Consider the following 22,417-nt stretch of genomic DNA (forward strand, 5'->3'; position numbering starts at 1 on the left):
ACAGAGTGCAGACTGTAAGGACTCTGAAAAGTGTGTAATTTGGTAAACTATCACAAAACTCACAAGTCCATAATGTACAAATAAAAATTACATGCATGCAGTTGTGCACACACACACACACACACACACACACACAGCTTACAGTCAGGGAGTGTTTACATTAATTTTAAGTCATTGGTTTTTCTTGATTCTTAATGTTTCTTGAGGAAAAACAAGTTACTGTGGGATTTGTCTCTATCTAGATCAGATCTTTGTTGCAAGTTTCATACAGTAGAGAAGCATCATTCTGACTCATTTGACAATTAAGGAATTGTCAGTAATGCACAGTAGAAAAAATCCATGTTTGACATTCTTGTAAAAGTTGACTTGAAAATTTTGAATTCTGTGTTGATAACCTTGCATTCTTCAGATTTATCTTTGCTACTCTGGGATTTATCAGTTCACTTTTGCAGTTGTATTGCTAGACTTTTCCCTTAATGAGGACTGTCAGAAACCTTTTCTTTCTTTAGTTATTATTTGACATCCATATCTTCCACATCTCTTTTATGCAGTTTCTGCAGAAAACCATTTGGAAGTTATGGTATTGCAGACAAAGTGATCTGTTTGGTGAGAAGAGAATGACTGGAGATTGTAAAAGTAGAACAGAAGGGGTACTACCACCTTATTCCTCCTAGCTTCTGTCCTGTCTCTCAGTTTCTCCCTCATTTTCAAGCTGAAGCTAGTTCTCTGTTTCTTAAGCTGGTTGAAGAAAAAGTTCAGGGCTAACCTCAGCCCCCCCCCCCCCCCCAAAGGGGCAATATCATTCTGATAAAGGGTTCATTCACAAGCTTCACAGGCTCTAGGGTTTTCATAATACTCTTCACATATTCAAACTCTTCCTCTGAGATCTCAGACTTGATCATTAAGTCTGCATATGCTTTGTAGAGGTATGATCATAGGTTAGCATATGAGAGCATTCATTCATTCATTGGCATTCATTCCATCTACCTTCATGTTAAGTTTTGTCATCAGCTCATTGTTATATTGCTGTCTTGCATACTGACCTTAAACATCTTTGATTTTTTCCTTAATTTTACTGATGAGTTCAGATAATTCTGTGCTTAACTCTGCATGGTCTTCCTCTTTTGGACCTTGGAAATAATCTTCTTCAAAGTGATCACCTGTATCCTCCTTATTAGTATTTGGTTCTGGTAACTAAACGTTTTGTCCATTGGTTATTGTTCAAGACATATAACTTTGCTCCTTTATGTACATGCCATCATATCCAGCTAAATAGATCCCTTGATTGTAACATGTTTGAAACTCCACATGTGACAAATGGGAGATGGCATGTATGATATATATTTTTCAATTGACATACCAGAGGAACTCAGTCTCTCAGTCATGATGGTATTGTCCTCTCAGAAAAGTGTCATCAATAATTTGGACAAGGCTAAGATTATGGAAACCACTTGTTTTGGCTGTGGAGGTTAAAATTCATGTATTTCTTAGTTGAGATACTGGTTCACTCATCCAAGATAATTGAATACCTGTCACCATCAGATATTTCAATTATGAATTTATTATTAATCTTAATGTGTATCAGATCTAGCTGACAACTTATTAGATCCACCACTTTATCTGATACAGGATATCCATCATGCAGAATTGACCTTAGGATTTATTCACTCTCACAAAAGGTGTTGATTAAAAAGAATCCATTGCTGCTAATTTTCATGTAATCACAAGCAAGCTCTCTCTCTCTCTAGGAATTGTATAATTATATCCATACACATTTGTTGAGATAGAATACAGTTGTCAAGAAATAAAGTATAATAAATGTTATCAAGGCTGGATTGACACCTAATAGTTTATTTCCTTTAGGATAAGAAAATAACTAGAGAAAAACAAATATCATGAAATTACATTACTAAATGAGTAAATACTATATTAATATTAGTGTTAAATTGAAATGTAGAAATACAGAAAAACATTAGCTCCACATCACTGATAATTATTCTAAGTTTGTGTGCGAGTCATGACAATAATATTAATAATGATTATGATATTTGATGTCCAGTATATACATCTGTTTTTATGATTATTGTGAAAATATAATCAATTACTACCAATAATATGACATAGATAGTAATAACAATAATTGATACTGAGGAAAGATGAAAATTAAAAACAAAATTCTTTACACAAAAGTCTGTTTTGATTATTTTGAATCAGATAGGTCTAAACCTTGCTGGTTTGCAGAGCACTGAGAATATTTCGCTTCACTGTATTATTATAGTTGTTTCACCTTTGACAGAATGGGGATTCAAATGTTCCACAAGTTCATTGATGTTAACACCTTTGATGCTTATTACTGCATACTAGTCCTTGTACCTAACTTCCTCACCATTCATCTTCACAAAATGCTTCCAAGCTGACAATACCTTTGTTCTTGTGGTAGCCTTGATGATTGATAAACTTTTGTAAGGTCTGTTTAAGCCATTGCTAAGCTTTAAGAATGGTGTTACATACATTTATGAGGCTATCATATATTTTACCAAAATGGGCCTTTTCTGAAGAAAATTTCCTAGAAGTGGGTCATTATAATTAGAATTTTTCCCACAATTAATGAGAAATACTAATTAATGGCTTCTTTTTAAATCAACATATTCATCTTTGGGATTCCTCTGCTGTTTTATAATCAGAGCCCTAGATTCCAAAGTAATGAAGTTTTGTATTAACTTGATATGGGTATACACTCTGCAACATTTCCCTGGAGGCTGGTGTTATTAATGCTATATATATACTTTACAATATTTTCCTGGAGGCAGGTGTATTATTGCCACATAAGTTATAATTTTTCATGTGCAGAAGCTATACTAATATTTCCTGAGCACCTTCCAAGGTGCAAGGTGGCCACATTCATCAAATTCTGTTGGTAATTCACTAATTGTGGTATAAAATATTTATATATAAGATGCATGATGTGAACCACTACCAGCCAACATATATTTGACATCTCAAACTCATAAAACAATTATCAGTGACAGTGAAGTTAGTACCTCCTTATATAGTGCACTGGCTATTGATGAGACACACAGATAATTGATAAGTAATACTCATAAATGTTTCTGTTAGTTGTGTACTTATTTTTTAGTTTCCCATAAGTTTTGAGGTTTTAAATTTTGATTCAAAAACTAGTTATTTCCTGGTTGTGGGAAAACTTGAAAAAAAAAAACTACCTGTAATTTATCTGGCAGGTAAAGGCATTTGAAAATATAAAAAGGCCATATGTGGCCTGGTGGTTAAGACACATGACTCACAGTGCAAGGGTCATGGGTTCTATGCATTTGTCATTTAAGGTATGGGGTCATTATAATGTGATGGTCATTTCAATTACTTGATTAAAATAGCTCAAGAGTTGATGATGGTTGTATTACTAGCTGCCTTCCTTCTAATCTGTAACTTCTAAATTAGAGGTGGCTAGCTTACTATATAGCCCTCGAGTAGCTTTTTGTGAAATTCAGCAAACAAATAAAACCAATCTACATAAAATTAAATGTTATTTATGTTTGAAGTTGTTTTTACTTAGGTTGAACAGAGGTAATCATAACATTATAACATTAAGTTAATAAAAATCATAACTACACCCACTGTTGACATACTGGCAAAGTAAGGTATAATATTGAATTAATTTTATAACCATAATTTCAAGCTGGTTTATTTGCTTGGCATTTTGAGGAGAAAAGAAACAATAACATTGAACAGCTGTAAAAAAAATACAACCAAGTACTGAAAATATGAAAAGTATATTATGTTATTTTAAATAACCATTCTTTAGACTTAGTGTTTAAATTTATAAAAGACCAGCCTGAAGTTTTTGTAATAAATATACTTCCTGGCTGATGTAGTTTATCTTTAGTAAATAATTTGTAATAGTAGCCTACTAATATTAAATGACTTTTTGTGTTTTTGCAGCTTTTACCTCTCGGAAATTCTTCTAGCCTTAGAACATCTACACAAGGAAGGAATTATCTATCGAGATTTGAAACCTGAGAACATTCTGCTTGATGCCCAAGGTAAAGTTACTCGTGATCTATGTTTCATTCTCTGATTCTTTTTAGCATATCACAAATTTGACGAGATTTGTTAGCTGATATATACATACTGTTACCATTCAGTTGCAAGTTGAGGTAAAATGTGGGTGGTAAAAATAATTATTATCAGTAATTTTCCAGTATCACCTTCCTTTAAATATGATTTTTTTCATTTTAATTTAATTGATAGCAATCTTAAATATTGTATATTTTTCAGGCCATGTCAAGTTGACAGACTTTGGTTTGTGCAAAGAATCTATTCAAGATGGTGTCATAACACACACATTTTGTGGAACCATTGAATATATGTAAGTTTGTGTTTTCTAACATTAGATTATTTTCATACTCACTTTTGTTTTTTGGTAGTTTACGTTGATACTGTTGATTGTATATAACTTAAGGTTCTTTTTCTTTGGCATAAGATTATTATTATTATGTCTCTGTGAGCTCTGTAGTTTGCCACTTGCAGTATATTTAGAGGCTATCATGATGAATTTGTGTTGAACCTTAAACATTTTAACTGTTTTAAAATTCAAGGCTATAACATCTGTGATGACAGTTTGTGGTAAATTATCCTTTATTGTGCATGACACAAAGTTTGTTTTATATTCAAATTTTATTAAATTACTTTTTGCTTTTGTTATACCAATTACTATAGCTTAAAATCTTAGCTGATGATCCACATTTTAATAGTATATAAGTTCTGAGTTCTTAATTCTACTAGTCAATATTTAAAAAAAATATCCTAAATTTACCCTAATGTGAAACATGACATATTTTCTCCAGTTTATCCACCACCACTTCAAAAGGCATGAAATTAAACATAAATTACTCACTATAACTTTGTCATTGCTCAGGGAAACAATAATTTTTATAGTTTTCAATTTTCTGTGGTTACAGAGCTATTGAATAGAAAATCAGACCTTTACTTCTCATGCCCTCTCTTTCAAGATTTGTTAATAGTTCTTTCTGACATTTAATTATATATTGTCTATAATCTATGCAAAGTCAAGGGTTTTAGCTATCAAATGAAATATTGTCTCACATTGTGTTACAATCTTAATGGGAAACTTAATGACTAGCTTGAATGAATTTGTAATGGTTCTTGTCACATAATTAGAAAGCCAGAAAAATTTTGATATTTAGGAGAAATTGTCTACTTGTTTTATTATTACAAAGGTAATTAAAATGTAAAAATAGGGATCATTTTTAGATTAGTTAATATTATATTAGATAAATAATATAATAAAAATGTTTCATGAGGCAGCATAACATGGGCTGCATGTGCCCAGAGTGATTTAAAACTTATAATGGTGCAGCTGGTAATTAGACATGTTTCAAAGGGCAATGAAACAATAACATTTAATTAGAAATAGATTATATTTTTATGATGTAAAGCTATTTAGTATAAATGAATGTAGTTTCATGTTACATTTTCAAGTCATTTTAGAAGGAAAGAAAAAGGATAATTTAAATTTGTTATTTTTGTTTTTTAGTGGTTAGGAGGTTGATGAAAATGATTAATCTTGTTTTGAGATATGTTAGAGAAAGTAACAGATAAAATACAAAATTTTACTGAAAAAAGTTTGAAATGCATTTAGAAGATTTTAGGGATTACACAAAGGAAGTTTGAGATGAGGAAAACTATTTTTAATCTTAACATCAAAATTACTTTCCACACAACTATTAAAAAATACTGAATATTTTAATGTATAAATCTTTATTTTATTTTAAATGCTTCACTTACAAAATTGTTTTTTTGTGTGTGTGAAAGACTCATAATGTTAACTGGTAAACAGCCAAATTTTATGAAGATCTACACACAAAATTGAAATTTAGAAGTATTAATTCTATAAAGAGAAAACAAGTACAGAAGTCACTTGTGAGAGAATTAATGAAAAGCCACATATCTTGCTCTTCCAAACTTTTGCACATATGTATGTGGGATATTTTAGATAAATGTTATCCGTGTTCTTTCACTTTGTGTTTACCAGACACAGCTGTACTATATAGCTTTCAAGTAACTTCTGTGTTTATATTAATCTTAGGGCTCCTGAGATCCTGATGAGAAGTGGACATGCTAAGGCAGTAGACTGGTGGAGTCTTGGTGCTTTAATGTATGATATGCTTACTGGTGCTGTAAGTGACTTATTTACACATGCTCTCTATAGATTTAAATAATTATGAACATTGTAACTCTTGAATGAATACCAACTTAAAAAGATTTAAATTTTAATTATTTATTAATAAGTAAATATTAGTTTTTGTTGTATTGTAAAAAGAAAAGAATTGCTAAATGAAATAGTTTTAAACTTTAAATAAACTTTATACAAATTATGTAGTTTCAGCAAATAAATTATTTTTAATGTAATATTTATATGGATTTGAGTTTTGAATATTTTAAAATAACTTCATTTTGATGTTTTTTATTGTTGTTGGAGATTTGAGTTACTTATTTCATCAAAACCTTTCCTGTAAATTTTGTATGTGTTTTGATTTGAAAAACACCATATGGTTTATCTTTGTTTATAATCACTGACATAAAATAAATATTTGTTGTACTAAAATTATAAGCAAGTCAACTTTTTTGCAATGAAAGCTTCATTTGTGTGTGTGTGTGTGTGTATATATATGTTTAAACCTGTTGTATTTATTATATTTATAGATATATATTTTGCATTTCTTTTCTGTAGTTTTCTTTGCTCTTTCAAGCAGTTATTTTAACATGAGAAGGTTTAATGTAATTACAATCCAAGACAGCAGTCTTCATGAAACAAACTTGATGACAACAAATGCAAAATAATTTAATAAGCCAACTTCACATTGTTTCATGAAAAGCAGATCATACTGCAACATCATAATTCAAGTGAAGTTTAAAATTGTTCATAAATATTTTTTCTTCTAGCAACATAAAACAAAGCTAAGATTTTATTACCATGTTCCAATCTGTATGTGAATCTCCACTGAATGGGAAGTTGTATTATCTCATACAGATGAAAAGAAAAATAAATTTTCAGTACCTGTGTAAATCAATAACCCATGACAACTGAAGCTGAGAAACTGTGATTGGCCAAGTCTGATAAAACAACTCCTTTACTGAAGTTACAAATTAGTGCTATTCTTTCTAAAATATTTTGAATTTTCATCTGAAGGGCTTACAAATACCAGATTATGCTCAGAAAAAATTAGAAAATTTCCAAACTACTTTTTCTGTTTGGAGCATGTTCAAAGAAACAAGATCAAAATATTTTATGTATAAAATTTCATCAAATTATTTATATGTTTTATTGAATAACTTCAAGCTGCAAAGTATGTGTGTGTATTTTTGGTACTAATGATATAGTTTGCCACTTGTATAGGAATATGCTCATCTGGGCAAGTTGAGTTAAAGGATTAAAAACTTTAATTCATAAGTGGATATCAGTTTAAAAAATAGAAATATTTTTTATTCTTCAGTAAATACTATTTTAAACAATGAGAAATTAATTTTTAATTGCATGTTGCTAAAGAATTCAAACTTGTAACTGTTTAGTAAATATGAATCTAAAGTATTTGTAGCTATAAAATATAAATACAGGTTTTTAAGAATTAAAAAACATATTGGGGTATCAAAAATACTATAGGACTTGTGCATGAAGCTGAAGCTCTTAACATTTACAGATTTGGAAACTTTTTGTTAACTCATATTAGCCTCTGTGTGTTCTGAATTTAGTGTATACTAGTTTTGGAAATTTTATTGATTGTGATTGTTTGTGTGTGGAAATTTGTTTATGATTCAAAAAGTGGTACGTAAGGTGGCTGAAAGAAAATGGAACTTATTTAGCTGATGAAAATGTTACTTAAAGAGTATGTAGATTAACTGTAAGTGTTTCATTAAAGCATATTATTCACTTTTTAAGTCATTTCATTGATTATTTTACTTTGTTTAATAAAATAAATAATAGAAGAAGAAAAAAGAAATACAGTAAACTTTTTAATGTCTTTTAGCCCCCTTTTACTGCAGAAAACAGAAAGAAGACAATAGAAAAGGTAAGAATACTTATTAGTGATCCACTTGGAAACAGTAATGCATAAGCAGGAAATAAACTGTTACATAGATAATAATATACTGAGGTTACAATATTATTTATAAAAATGTTATTTCTTAAGAACATTCTTCTTCACAGTTTTGAAATTCTATTTTTTAGTATGCCACATAACCTATATGAATTTTGAAGCTTAAACTCTTGAACATTTATGAACCATTGAAAATGTTTCCTTCTCCAAGATCTTCCAGTTTATTTGTACCTTCATTTAGTTCTGTTTGTTTTAAAATGTTTGTCTGTAATTTTTGTTTCAGGACAAAGAACAAAACCTAGATGTTAGTGTATATGTTTAAAAAATCTTTGTTTAATATATATTTTTCTTTTATTAAATTAAAGAGTCTCAGATATTTACTCTTTTCACAGATATTGAAATGTAAATTAAACCTTCCACCTTATTTGACTCCTGATGCACGGGATCTAATTAGAAAAGTAAGTAGTACTGTTATACCTAATTTGATCATCCATGTTATGATTATCACAGGGATCTGTGTTATATCTATTTCACAAATTTCAAGGGTATGCCTTGGAATAAGGATGGTGATTATGTTTTTAAATGTAAATTAGTGTTATACCTCTAACCCAAGGATATGTTTGAGTGTTTAATGTTAGAACCAGTTACATGTTTTAAGTAAGGGATGGTGGTTTGTGCCCAACAATGCTTTCAGGTGTATGGTTGTAGTGTGAGGAATGGGGATATATTTTAACCATTTTGTGCCTTAAGGGTTTTGCTGATTTTCACTTACAATTCAGTTTTATAACATTAATGAGTGTAATTATAACTCTATTTCAACTGTTTTTAAATTTTATTTTGTAGAATTGATATTTTATTATTATATATATTTTTTATTTTATTAATAAAAATTAAAAAATGCTTAAATGTATGAACTGTAAAAATCACAATTCTTGACTAAACACAGCTTAAAATTATTCCAATGAAATTTCAGTATTTTTAGTCAGCGTGACATCTAATTTATGTTTCTTCAACTTCTGTTTGTTCAACTGTGTACTTATTGGTTAACCTTATATCTCTTTAATTGTTCTTCAAAAATTTGAGTGGTTTTGTAAGAAAGAGGAAAATTTTGCTTTGTAGGTGAAAATACAATAGTTTTATTGAAAACTGGTTATACATTTGAAAATTTCAAATAGTCAAACAGTAACAAAGTAACTTAATTAAAAGACAATTGTTTTTATTTCCTTAACATTTAAAAGCTAGATGTATTTTAAATATTTTCTGTTTTTTATGTGTAATATAATGCCAGTTTGAAAGCTACAGGTATATTTTTCTGTGAGAAGACATTAAATGAGGACATCAGACTAATCAGGACACTATGCCTGGCATGACCTGGTGGTTAGGATGCTCGACTCGCAATCTGTGGGTTATGGGTTCAAGTTCCTGTCACACTAAACATTCCCTTTCAGCCATGGGGGCAATATAATATGATGGTCAATCCCACTATTCATTGGTAAAATAGTAGCCCTGGATTATGTGGTATTGCCTACCTGTTTTCCCTCTGGTTTGTCACTGCTAAATTAGGGATGGCTAGTACAGATATGTAGCTTTGTGCTAAATTTCAAACTAACCAAAACACACAAATACTTTTATTGAATGTGATAAGTTTATTGTATTAAACAACAGATACAATTACAAAAAAACTTAATTGTAGAAATAACTATAACTATTTATGTAAATTGACTTCAGCTAAAAAAATATTCTTCTCATATCATCATGCTATGATGCCTTATAAAAGAAAATATTGATACTATTTTGAAAGTTGAGGTCATTAGTCACTGAGTCTGGTGTTTCTGTGATTTATGGATTGGAAATATTAATCCTTTTGCATTGGTAAGATCAAAGTACACATATTACATCTATTTTACAGGAGTACATTCAAAATTTAATTGAACTGCTTTATTGTCAACATATGATTAAACTTGACGTCAAAATGTAGATAATAAATCAAATTTTAATAATGTACAGGTGTTAAGGAAATATAAATATAAATATAAGGAAATATTTTAAAAACCACAATCTCTCCTAGTATGGAAATTATGGCATTTGAACTCTAGGTCTTCTCTATTTTCTAATTTATTTACTGCTCTTTCAAGAAGTATAGAATTTAATGTAAATTAATAATTATAATATTGTTGTTACTTATGTAAATCAAATTTTTATAGCCTTCAATCTTTTATTATTACAGAGCCATAAACTAGAAAGTCATATCCTTCTTGCTATGCTCACCTGTCACTTCCCTTCTTTCACAAACTGTAACGTTTTTTGGGTTTAATCCATTCAATAATGTATCATATTACATTGTTTTCTATATAGAAAATTTTGTTGTTTCACTAGTTCAAATTTTTTTCCCAAGGGTAATGTATCCAAGAGCTTAGCTGAATTTCCAATGGCTCTTATTGCATAGTTTGAAAGCCAGAAAAACTGTGATAGATATGGGACATTGTCAACTTATAATTCATTATTATTTTGTGTTTGTAAGTCCAATATTTAATTGAAGATTATTTAGTATGGTAGTACCATTAATGAAAAAAGTAGGCTTAAGTTTCATCAGCAAGAAGACCCAGATAAGCACTGTATTTCTTGTTATTATTCTATATTCTTTATGTATTATTATGAAAGTAACTAAAATATAAGAGTTGGTAGCTATTTAGATAAAATAAAGAAAATATAATAATATGAAGTTTTCCTGAATTATGCTTATAAGAATAGACTGCATTACATAATTCAACAGAATGACTTGAGCTACATGTTTGCTGAATGATTTACAACTTGTATGGTGGGATTGTTAGCTTAAAGTTATGTAGGATAAATAATTGTGGTTTTCTGTTACAGTCATTCTATAAATAAAAAAGGTTGATTTAGAATTATAGTAAAACCTATCTAAGGTGGAATTGCAAAGGACCAAGTAAAATTTTGGTTTAAGCAGGTTTTTCAGCTTAGACAGTGAACATGCATTTCCTTAATTGTATATAATTTTTGAGCAGAACATATACTTACTTGACTCAAGGGAAGTAAGATGTTTGTTAATAATGTTATTATACTGTTTATGCTATATTTATTAGAATGAGAACAAAAGTAGACATTCAAAATATACACAAGTACACAAAATCTTAAATTTATTTGAAGAAAGTTTCCAATTTTAACTGTTTCATTTTTTAATGGGCTTTCTCATGCAGTTAAAAGAGAATGCCAGTTCTACAGCCTTTTCATCTAGTTCATTTTCACTTTCATTTTTGCATACAATTTGACAGTGTTAATAACTTAACACTTGCAATGAAGTAGGAATTTCTGTTTCCTCACTATCTTTTCCATTTTGTTCATCTTCTGAATCTCTTACACTGTTACCATCTTGTGATTCTATTATAGATTTTAAATCAATTTCATTAGTTTCTGTTAAAACATTATTTTTAACGTTCACAAAACTTTCCACGTTTACAGAATCATCTGCATCAATCTTCTCAATTAAAGTTTGGATTTCACTATAATCATCATAACAAACAACTTCTCCAGAGTCTCCACCATTATCAAGAATAAATCCACAGTTTCAAAAGCACTTTATTATGCTTTTGATTGAATGACTTAAAAATGCAATTGCATCTAACAAGTCAATTTTCATGGTCATTTCAGATGCTCTCTTACAGTCGTCCATGTTTGCAATAATGTGCTGAAGCATCAGTTTTCTGTATTTTGATTTTATATATTGTATAATTCCATTATCTAGTGCCTGTAGAACTGATGTTGTACATGGAGGTAGAAAGACTAAACGAACATTTGAAAGTTGAATTTTTGGGTGACAAGTTACATTATCTAGGAAAAGTAGAATATTTCTATTTTCTTGTTCCATTCTTTTGTTTAATTTGTTCAAAAATTCCTTGAATGTTGCACTTGTCATCCATGTTTTATTATTCGCTTTCCATTCCACAGAAAGTTGATTCTTCCTTAAGTTATTGAAACAGTGTGGATTTTCACTTTTACCTATTACCCATGGTTTCTCTAGTTTTCCATCAGCAAATGTGACCAAAAGCACAGTCAGTCGTTCTTTTGAATAGTGACCTCCGAAATAATGATGGCAGAAAAAAGAACAGAATATATTTAACCAACACTTACTGTAACAAAATGTCTGAGAATTTATTAATATTTAAAGAAATTATTAATTAAATAAGAGATGAATATTTAATCAAACATTTTTTCTGCCCTACTCAGGTTCTAATCTTACTTTTTGATAGATGAGGTAGGTGAAAGATAGTTTTCCATTATGCATTATGCAGGTTTTGCCATATAGAGGGCGTTTTATAAGAGAAGTCTTGAGATAATGGTGCACATTTTTGATATTTCTGGCTTACGCAGGTTTCTGCCCTATGAAATTTCTGGCTTACTTAGACAGGTTTTACTGTGTTTCCTTTCTTATGGTGGCTACAAGGTTGGTCAAAACAATCAACCTCATATAGAATGTAGTATTTAAAATAACAGATAAAATATAAAGTTATTTTCTGGGGGTGAAGAAGAAGACAAAAAACAACAGAAATTTATTAAGGAAGTTTTAGGGGTTACAAGAATGACATTTGATATTTGAATGAAGAAAAGTATTTTTAATTTTATCATAAAAATCGGTACTCGGAGCAGTCAACACTCTAACACCATATATTCATAAACACAGTTTTAATACAAATACTTACTTAACAATTTTGATTTTTTCTGTCCACAAAAAAAATCTACAATGTTTTCTGACAGCTGGCCAAATTTTGTGAAAGTACATTAGTATGTATACAATCATGGTTGTATTGTTAAAATGTTGTGTAAAATACAAGCATCCATTGTGGTAGGGTTAAATTATACTTTCCCAATGCTCATTAAAGGAAGAAAAACAGAAATGCTTAGAGAAAAGGAAGTATTTTTATTTCAGAAACAACTTTTCACAACAGAATTTAGAAAATTTTATAATACACATACTAAATCAAATAAAATTAATGTTTTAACGTGGAAATTAGACTATTCGGAAAGTTTGTGCCCTCCAATGACTTAGTTGTGAGCCTTTGGGCTTATAAAACTAAATCCTGGGTTTCCATACCTGTGGTGGGCACAGTAAAGATAGCACATTTTGTAGCTTTGTGCATAACAACACTATACTAAGTTTCACAAATTTTCACTGTGAGAACATGAAATACCAATAGATTGTTTTTGGCACTCTCAAAGTCCAAAAAAGAGGGTTGAATAAATATTGAAGTTGTACTTTTTGCACAATAATCAAGGTTATATTTGGAAACAGGGAACATTATACTTTTAACACAAGGTTTAGGGTGTTCTTAGCACAAGGATCAGAGTTACAGTTAAGATAACTGTTGTGTTCTGAACACAATTATTAGTGTTATACCTGAAACACAATGAGTGAAGTTGTATCTTTAATGTAATAATAATATTTGTCTACTTAATATAAAGTTCAGTGTTATCTTTTTATTTTAATGTTATATTCCTAACCAAAGCCTTTTCTTTTGTAAGTTGTCTTTTTTTTTTTTTTTGTAAGTTATGTCTTTTTAATCTGTAATGAGGTAGTGAGACTATCCTTGATGAACACTCCATCTTACAAATTTTAAAAGTGTTAGTGATTTAAGATACAGAAACTGTCTTGGCCCATTGGACCTAACTCATAACTGTTTGTACTCATTACAGTTTACATACTAATAACTTCTAATATATTAAGTGTATCTTCACAAAATTTGGTAGACTTTTAGTAAACGTTACAAGGCTTTTGTAAAGGAAAATAAGATTTGTTAGTGAACTATTTTTATTAATATTTGTTTTTTAACTTGTACAAGAGCAAAGTGATTTTCATTTTGAGATTAAAAATACTTTTCTTTGTCTCCAAAATATCATATTTCACTTATGTAACCTCTAGAACCTTTTAAATAAATATAATGCTTTTTTCAGTAAAACTGTATTTCTTCTGTTATGTTTATTACTTGACTCTTCAGCCTGTAGAAAACTCATCAAATGTGATGAAAAGAAAAATGGTAAAATCAGAAATAAAATGAACAGTTGAGTCATTTTTTTTTTCATTATCAATCACAAGGTTTCAAAGTATGTTCCCTTAGACATATCCCATAAATTTTCTGTTTATTTTACTTTCAACATCTGAAGTTAAACCCACTGTAAATAAAGCTGAAACCACTGACATCTGAACCTGTCTTTGCACTGCATGCCATGATATGACAATCTAGAGAGCAAGAAGACGTACAAAACAGAAAAGTGTCATTCATACATGCTCTTGCTTGAAAAACACGATATTGGACTAAGCAGTTTGTATTTCCTACAACACTTACAAGAGAAATTTCCAAGGGTAGTAAAATTGCATTTAGAATGTGTAAAACATTTATATGGTTCAAAGTTGCTTTGGTTCAATAAACATTGTAGGGTCTGAGCTTCACTGATCCATTTACATCACAGGTGTTTCAGTATTACTGCTCATCTTTTTGATGTGTGTCGAATTTTGCTTCACATGTGTGTGATGTTATTTGGGAACATACTTATAAAATTTACTACTTTTTTCTTTCCAAGTTGCAAAGTTTTGAATGCTGTATAATGTTTTAGATTTACTTCAGTTTAGACAACTAAACACACGTGAAGTAGGTGTAACTATGTATTGACTTGCAAAAGTATACTGTTTTGGCTACTGTACGTTACATGAGTATAAATATACATATTAATATTTACTCATAAATGTTTAATTTTTAGTTGTATTTCTTAAAACATAAAAAGTAAATGAGAAATACATTGAAAAACATTGGTATCAAGTACATATCTGTGTTAAGAAGTTTTGCACTCTTGCATATGCACTATCACTTAACCTTGTCTATACTTGCAGGGGAGTGTGTTGAAGTAATAATTTTTGTAGACTTCAAACATTAACTTTTAGGAAATAAAAATAATCAAATTACAGTATTAGTATGCCCAAAATCCCTGTAATTTAGTTGGGTCTCTAAGGGAGAAATCCCATTCCTATTCAGAGAAATGGCTTATTGATCACACAACTACAGTTTTGGCAAAATTCTTTCTTTTGACTTCAGTTCACTCATAAATATCTGTCAGATTTATGTAGAGGAGAAAATTATCTTTTTATTAGTTATAAACTTGAACTACTTAGTAGTAAATGGTACTAGTTAAGAGCTTTCAAATGATTGGTTTGAAGGGCAGAGCAAATCTAGTAGATATGTTAACTATATTGGTATCTCAACAAATCATAGAAGTGGGAGTTTCTTATTTTATACTCAGCTTGTCTATATCTCAAATTTGACTTTCTAATTTGTTAGATACTTCTATGTTGTATGGTGGATGTAATAAATTAGAAATTGAGCAATAAGGCAACTGGACGTGTTATGTGACAAAAACTGATACTCAACATTTTTTTCTTTACATTTCCTTTTAAATTAAAAAAAAGTATAATTTTAAATTTAAATTATAAACTGTTTTGATGCTAGTCTCATTTATGTAAGTCATAAAAATGTTGTTTAATAAAAATTTTGAAAAAACATTCAAAATGTGCACTTTAACCTCCATAGGCAAAAGAGTTAATTAACAGACAGGAATAAATTAAAGTTTTGGAAATTAGTGTTTGTAACAGTTTGTTTTTATGTTCTTAGATTATATTTGCCAGGAAAAATATAAAAATCTGCATGATTCAAAAATAGAAAGTTTTCTAAAGATATAAATTTCAGATATTTTCTTATTATGTCTAACTCATTATTTCATTCATGGTATTTTAGAAAAAAGAATCAGAATTTTTTGGTTTTCTTTCTGCTAATAATGTATTTGAAATATGTAAGCTAATCACTGAATTGTAATTGGTTATAATGAAAGGCTGTTGATATTCATATTGTCAATGTAATGTATTTAAAAACTGAGTATCTTTGATTCAGCTGTTGAAAAGACAGGTGTCACAGAGGTTAGGAAGTGGATATGAAGATGCTGAAGCCATCAAGATTCATCCTTTCTTTAAGCATGTCAGCTGGGATGATGTCCTTGCCAGGAGGGTAGACCCACCAATAAAACCTCAGCTTGTAAGATAGCTTCTGTTGAATACTGGAAAAATGTAAACATTGTAGTTCTAAGGTTGTGTATTTTAAGCAGTATAATATTGAGGTATTATGTGTTTTAAGCAATGTGATCTTGAAATGATATATTGTAAACATTATGATAATTTTAGAAGATGTAATTAATCAGTTTAGTGTAGAAAAGTTGTATTAATACATGATAAAAAACATTAAAGACATAAATAATTTAATATTCAACAAGCACAATGTAAAATGTATATAAATTCTCAGATGGCTTTGCTTGTTACATAGGAATTCAACTTCTAATGGTGAAAATTATTGTAATACTCTATCAGATGTTAGTGTGAATTATTTAATTACAGACAAGTGAAGATGATGTTTCTCAGTTTGATACAAAGTTTACAAAACAGACACCATTTGACAGTCCTGATGACACACAACTCAGTGAAAGTGCCAACCAGGTGTTTCTTGTAAGTTTACACAGATGAGTTTTTAGATAAACTAAGATATTTCCAAACTTTGTATTGTGAATATTTTGTACATAAGGTACAACACACGTACGTTTAACTGATAGATTAGCTAGTTGTACAAACAACAGTGTTTGAGTTAATCTGCTGTATAAGTTTATTACATTAAGCATTTTAGATTCAGTTGTTAGTTATGACAAAGTGATGTAATTTATTACATTAACAATATTTAGTTTATTACATATTTCAAAATTATCCTGTTTGGTATATTTATAGTATTTAAAATAGTGTATACAAACAATATTTAGATGAATACTTGTTATGAGGTAAGCCTTTACTAGCAAAGTGTGATTATAAACAGTTATATTTGTCTTAAAACAATAGAACTGAGTTTATTGTATTTTTAAACACTTCTTTATTCAGTCCTCTGAGAAAAATAATAGTATTTCAAACACATTGTTTGCCATATCCATTGCTGATGACATGTTTTGGTGAATACTAAAACTCGTCAAGTATTATTACCTTTTATAACCATTTTAGTTAGCAGAGTCATTCACAACATAACAGTTATTAATATAATAGATGACTCGTATTGATAATGTTGTAACCACTACCATATTTGATGCAACCCAACCTGCATGATGAGCTCTGTTATTAAGTGAAATTCATTAACAATGGATATAGGGAACCATACTACAGTTGAAAAACTGCTATACTCTTCTTCTGGTAAAAACCATTAGGGATCCAATAAAGTATCTAGTGTTTAGAAATACAATAAACCTAATAGTGCTTTCTTTTAACAAATATAATATTTAAATTTATTCTATGAACATTATTTAAGATAGTTTCTTGTATGAAAAATGTTTATACAGGATCCTGATTTTTCTATTGCAAACAGCCTGATTAATTGCCTGTTAAAAAACTTTTCAAGTCTTAAAAAGTCTTAAATAATTGTAATTATTTCATAAAAAATAAGTGTTAAGGGTTGCATAATTTCAAACTCTTGCTGTTTGTGTAACAGACACCATTTATCAAGGAATAAGAAACAAATTGTCAAAGGTTATAAATAAGCTGGGTAATACTGATGTATACTTCACTTTACTAAGTCTAGAAATTGAGACTATGATTATACGGTCAACCACTGATTATAAAACTATATCTGATGGACCAGCATTTTCAAATTTTGTTTTAATTTTTCCCAATAATTTATTGATGTTTATTACAACAACAACAATAAAACATGTGAAAATTGGTGCAAAAAAAAACTTAATAATTTTCTTGGATAAATATTGGGTGTATTTTCGTGGATGGAAAGTCAGACAAAAAGTATTCAGTAGATTAATGCTTTGATGAATGGAATTCATTGCAATTTGCTACAGAACTAAAACACAATACCACCTCTGAGTTAAAAAAAAATCTCTGATCCCCAGATAAAACTTCATTTGAATAAATATTTTTCTGTTGTGGACTTAGAACCATTAGCCTATAAATATTTACATTTAGACTTAATTTTGTGAAGTATTTACTTTGTGATACAAGTCTGTGTATTACAACTCATTGTTGGTATGAGGTTCATCAGTATGTTGAGATGCATGTGAACTTCAGATCTTGTGTGTGTGCTTGCTTCTTTATTGTGTATTTCTTCTATTTCCAGACTAATAGGACCTAACTTAAATAGATAGCTTCTAAACACACTAATATTTTATCTATATACATATATCTAATGCAATGTATTATGTTTTCCTAGTAGAACAAGTTAATTTGTGTATATTTGAATGATAAAAATAGGGTGAAAATTGTAAAATAATTATTTTCTGAAACCCAGGATTTTTATAAATATTAGTTTAAACTAAAAATGTAGTCTTGATTATACAATAAATGACACAGCTTAGTAATCACATTAAAATAGACCCCATATATACTTGTAGACTAATTTTATTGATATTATGCTTTATAGTAACATTGAGTCTAGTTTGTTTATATAAAAAAATATATTCTTTATATTAACAGTTTGAATTAGTTTGTGTTAACAGTGACAAAATTTTCCTTTTCATCCTAGGGTTTTACTTATGTAGCACCTTCAATCCTAGAAGAGATACATAGGCCAGCTGTCATCAAAGCTCGGTCTCCAAGAAAGCATGGTTCTCGATTACCATTTAGGTAATCAAATTTTCGTAAAAGAAAAATAGTAGTATGTGGAGCACTTGTTTTGGCATCAGTAACTGAAAGAAAATAAACTGTTTTGTTTATTACTAGAATTTTCAAGTTAACATTTTACTTGTTATGTGACAGTGTTCTGGAGAGTATGGGCATTTGTATGAGAGTACTCTAGGCAAACTGTTTCAGGAAAGTTGTCTCTGCAAGGATGTTCCATAGACCATATTTGTTTGTATGAGGGTATTCGGGAAAAGTGTTGATGTAACGAACTTCTGTAAAAATGTTAATTTGCATAAGGGTAATCAAGGGAAAGTGTTCTAGAGCATATAAGAATCCAGATTTGTGAAGGTGCTCCAGGAGGAAGAAGTGAATTTTACAAAAAATTGTGGAAGTGTTCTGCAAATTTTTTTTTTTTTAATTTAGATTTCTTTTTGAATACTGAATGTAGTACAATAAATAATGTCAGTATTATACATTAGTTTAATACTTCTTTATTGAAGAACTTTGTTTTGTATAAAAGTACAAGGCATAGATATAGTTGTAAGTTATAATAGTAAGATTTACATTTTTCTAAATTGTTGTGTGGTTTAAGACACTTTTTTAGTATTTCTGAACAACTGTATCAAAAATAAATCATTTAAACCACTAATAGTCATTTCACAAATTCCTGAATCATTACTTCATATAGGGATATTCTAAGCTGTTGTCTTCATTAACTCTATCCTCACTTGTTTTTTCTTTAATTTTTACTGGTTTCTGTTCTGATGCAGTTGGCAGTGGTTTGAGGTATGTAACTGCTTTTCCTATAGTGTCTCATTTCAAAATTAGGGACATCACATATTGACCTCAAGTAGTTTTGCACAAAATTCACTACACAAACTTTTCAGGTTCACAATTTACAAAAGCATTGCAAATTCAATTAATCCTAAGTTGTTAGTATTCATTGAAAACAGGACACATGCAACGTTTTCAGACCAAATTTTTTATACTTGCCTTGAAGGATTAAATAAATGTTTAAACAGTTCTGTGGACAAGTTAATGTAAATAAAACTTACTGCTCAAATAAGAATTAATGTAATTAGTAAAAATAAAAGTATTTTTTACAGATTATCTTCTTATAAATAGTAGTAAAACTTGTGTAACAAATATTTACACAACAGTACACTCTTCAACATAGATTCTTGTTTATGATGGAAAAATATCTGGAGGAAGGTTTTGCATGTGCAGCTTACCATATTTGGAACTTAAATGTCTGTAGTGATTTGAAAGATATTGTGCCTTTTACATAACTAGTAAGAGTATTTCTTTAAGTAAATATTTCTAAATTTTGGTATGGTTGTTCTACATATAATTTGTGATATTCTTAGAAACAAGCTAGATGAAGGTATTAGCTTAGACAACAGTTACTAACTTCCTGGCATAATATCATACTAGTTGTATGATTGATACTGAGACTTGCAAAAGTTAGTAGGAATTGTGGGTTTATGCACTTTGAATATATTACGATTGGAATAATTATTGATGTAGTGGATTACCTTTATTGAGGCCTTTGCTCAGACTGTTAGGTATTGTCATTATTCTTGCTCTTGTTTTCACCTCTTGCAGATGTAAGAAATTTTTTCTACTGTAGATACCAAAAGCTTTTAAACTGAATATACAGGGTGTTTGGAAAGTCACTGTGCACTTTTATATTTATTAACAAACTAAACTGCACAGTGACTTTCCAAACACCCTGTAGATTCCAGCCAATTTGGGTAAAGTTCCAGTATGTGTATGAATTGTATGAATATTTATTTTTGGTCTATTTGTTCATGGCTTTTGTTTTTCTTTTAATTTGCTCTATTTGTTGATCATGAAATGGAGGAGAGGATCCTGATCTCTGAATGCTATTGCTACATAGATCTTGAATTTCTGTGGAAGGGAAATCTTGGTACATCTTTTTCAGGGTCATTATGTGCTAATATTGAATGTTCTCATTGGATGTTGTGAATCCTGTTGGTATTAGTTTTTGAATATGTGCCTATGGAACCATGGCATTTTGGCATTGTCTGTTCATAATAGTGTAGAACTCCCTCTTGTAAGATTCCATGGGGAGTAGATAGAGGGAAATTTTTATTCCCTTTTACAGACTTCAATAACCAGAATTTAAGTATTTAACAACCTTGTAAGAATAATTTTTAACCTACAATCACCATATCCTACTGTCCCTGTACCTCAATTTTTAATTTTACATTCATTGTCATACACTCCAAAAAGGTTTAGAGGTCTTTGTTGTCTTCTCAGAGTTGATAAAGAAATTAAAATCTGTGGACCTGCTTGTTGAAATTTCATGATCACAAGACAGTGTATTCCTTCTGAAGTCGAAAGCTATTGATGGAATATTTATATAAGATATATCTCCCAGAATACTTTGAATTGGACCCGGTTAGGGATCTCGACTTACAGTCTAAAGGTTAGGGGTTCAAATCTCTGTCTCACTAAACATGCTTGTCCTTTCAGCTATGGGGTTGTTATCATGTGATGGTTAATCCAACTAATCAAACTATTCATTGATAAAAGAGTCTCCCAAGAGTTAGTAGTGGGTGGTGATGATTAGCTGCTTTTCCTGTAGTCTTTTACTGCTAAATTTGGAATGGTTAATGCAGATAGCCATCACATAGCTTTACACAAAATTAAAAACAAACCAAACTTTGTATTGTGCGAGAAAAGCTACTAGGGAGAAGGCTCTTAGTAATTTACCTCAATTGGAGATTCCTGCTAAACCAGCTAATCAGGTATAGATTGGCCATTAAACACATTTCCTTTTGGAAGGAATGATACATATGAGATGTCTAAAATACTTATTTTAGTATGTATATCACCTCATCTGCATACAGTGTATAAACAAGTTATATGAAGTGCCAAGTCTGTAGATATATTCCAAGCTCTCTTTGGTATTTACAGTGGCAACTATTTGAAAAATAAATATGTCAAAACAGTTTTTCATGGTTCTTTGTCCTCTTCCAAATCAGAAGAGTAACATTAAAGTTTCCCCTTCTCACATTGGCAGTGCTTAATCAATTAGTATTTGGGTTTTGAGAGATATAAAAATCTTCAAAAATCATGGAATTTTGTGAAGCTCCATTGCTGTCAGTCCCTCTGTTTTTATTGGTGACAAGATATATTGTGTTTTACCTGCTTTGAGAAAGACAGTATCTAGAAAATTGGACTTAAAAGTGGAAAACACACTGACTTGGCAAAACACTAATTTATTACAAATTAAACTCTGTACCTGCCCACAAGCAAACAGATTTTGTGTGATTAGTATCTTGATGTTGTTAGCATTAATGAAGCTTAAGACTTGTTTGGTGGAAACCAAAAAAATCATAAAATGATTGATAGGATAAAAAACATGGAAGTTTCAAATTTTTCTCAATTCCAACTCCAGAATTGACACTTCAACAATGATTAAAGATGTTTCTAGCCAAAGCTCTTTGTCAGCTTTTGTCAAAAGATCTGTAATAAAGAGAGAGAGAAATGCAAATCACAAAATGACAATAATACACTTTGTGACAGAAACATAACTTTAGTAAGT

General features: G+C 29.7%; 1 protein-coding gene across 2 annotated transcripts in view; it reads left to right on the forward strand.

The window, feature by feature from the left end:
- LOC143240083 (ribosomal protein S6 kinase beta-1-like) overlaps positions 1-22,417 on the forward strand; it is a 94,613-nt gene that overhangs the window by 52,355 nt on the left and 19,841 nt on the right. For both annotated transcript variants that reach the window (XR_013021566.1, XM_076481928.1), the window contains exons 7-14: positions 3,958-4,058; positions 4,294-4,384; positions 6,125-6,215; positions 8,064-8,105; positions 8,525-8,590; positions 16,085-16,225; positions 16,582-16,689; positions 18,746-18,846. Coding sequence is in view for 1 of the 2 variants with exons in the window: in XM_076481928.1 (XP_076338043.1) it covers positions 3,958-4,058; positions 4,294-4,384; positions 6,125-6,215; positions 8,064-8,105; positions 8,525-8,590; positions 16,085-16,225; positions 16,582-16,689; positions 18,746-18,846 (741 nt within the window). In the remaining variant the exon portion in view is untranslated. The remainder of the gene's footprint in view (positions 1-3,957; positions 4,059-4,293; positions 4,385-6,124; positions 6,216-8,063; positions 8,106-8,524; positions 8,591-16,084; positions 16,226-16,581; positions 16,690-18,745; positions 18,847-22,417) is intronic.

Source organism: Tachypleus tridentatus, chromosome 13 (assembly GCF_004210375.1).
Source record: "Tachypleus tridentatus isolate NWPU-2018 chromosome 13, ASM421037v1, whole genome shotgun sequence".
In the NCBI taxonomy this organism is placed as follows: Eukaryota; Metazoa; Arthropoda; class Merostomata; order Xiphosura; family Limulidae; genus Tachypleus; species Tachypleus tridentatus.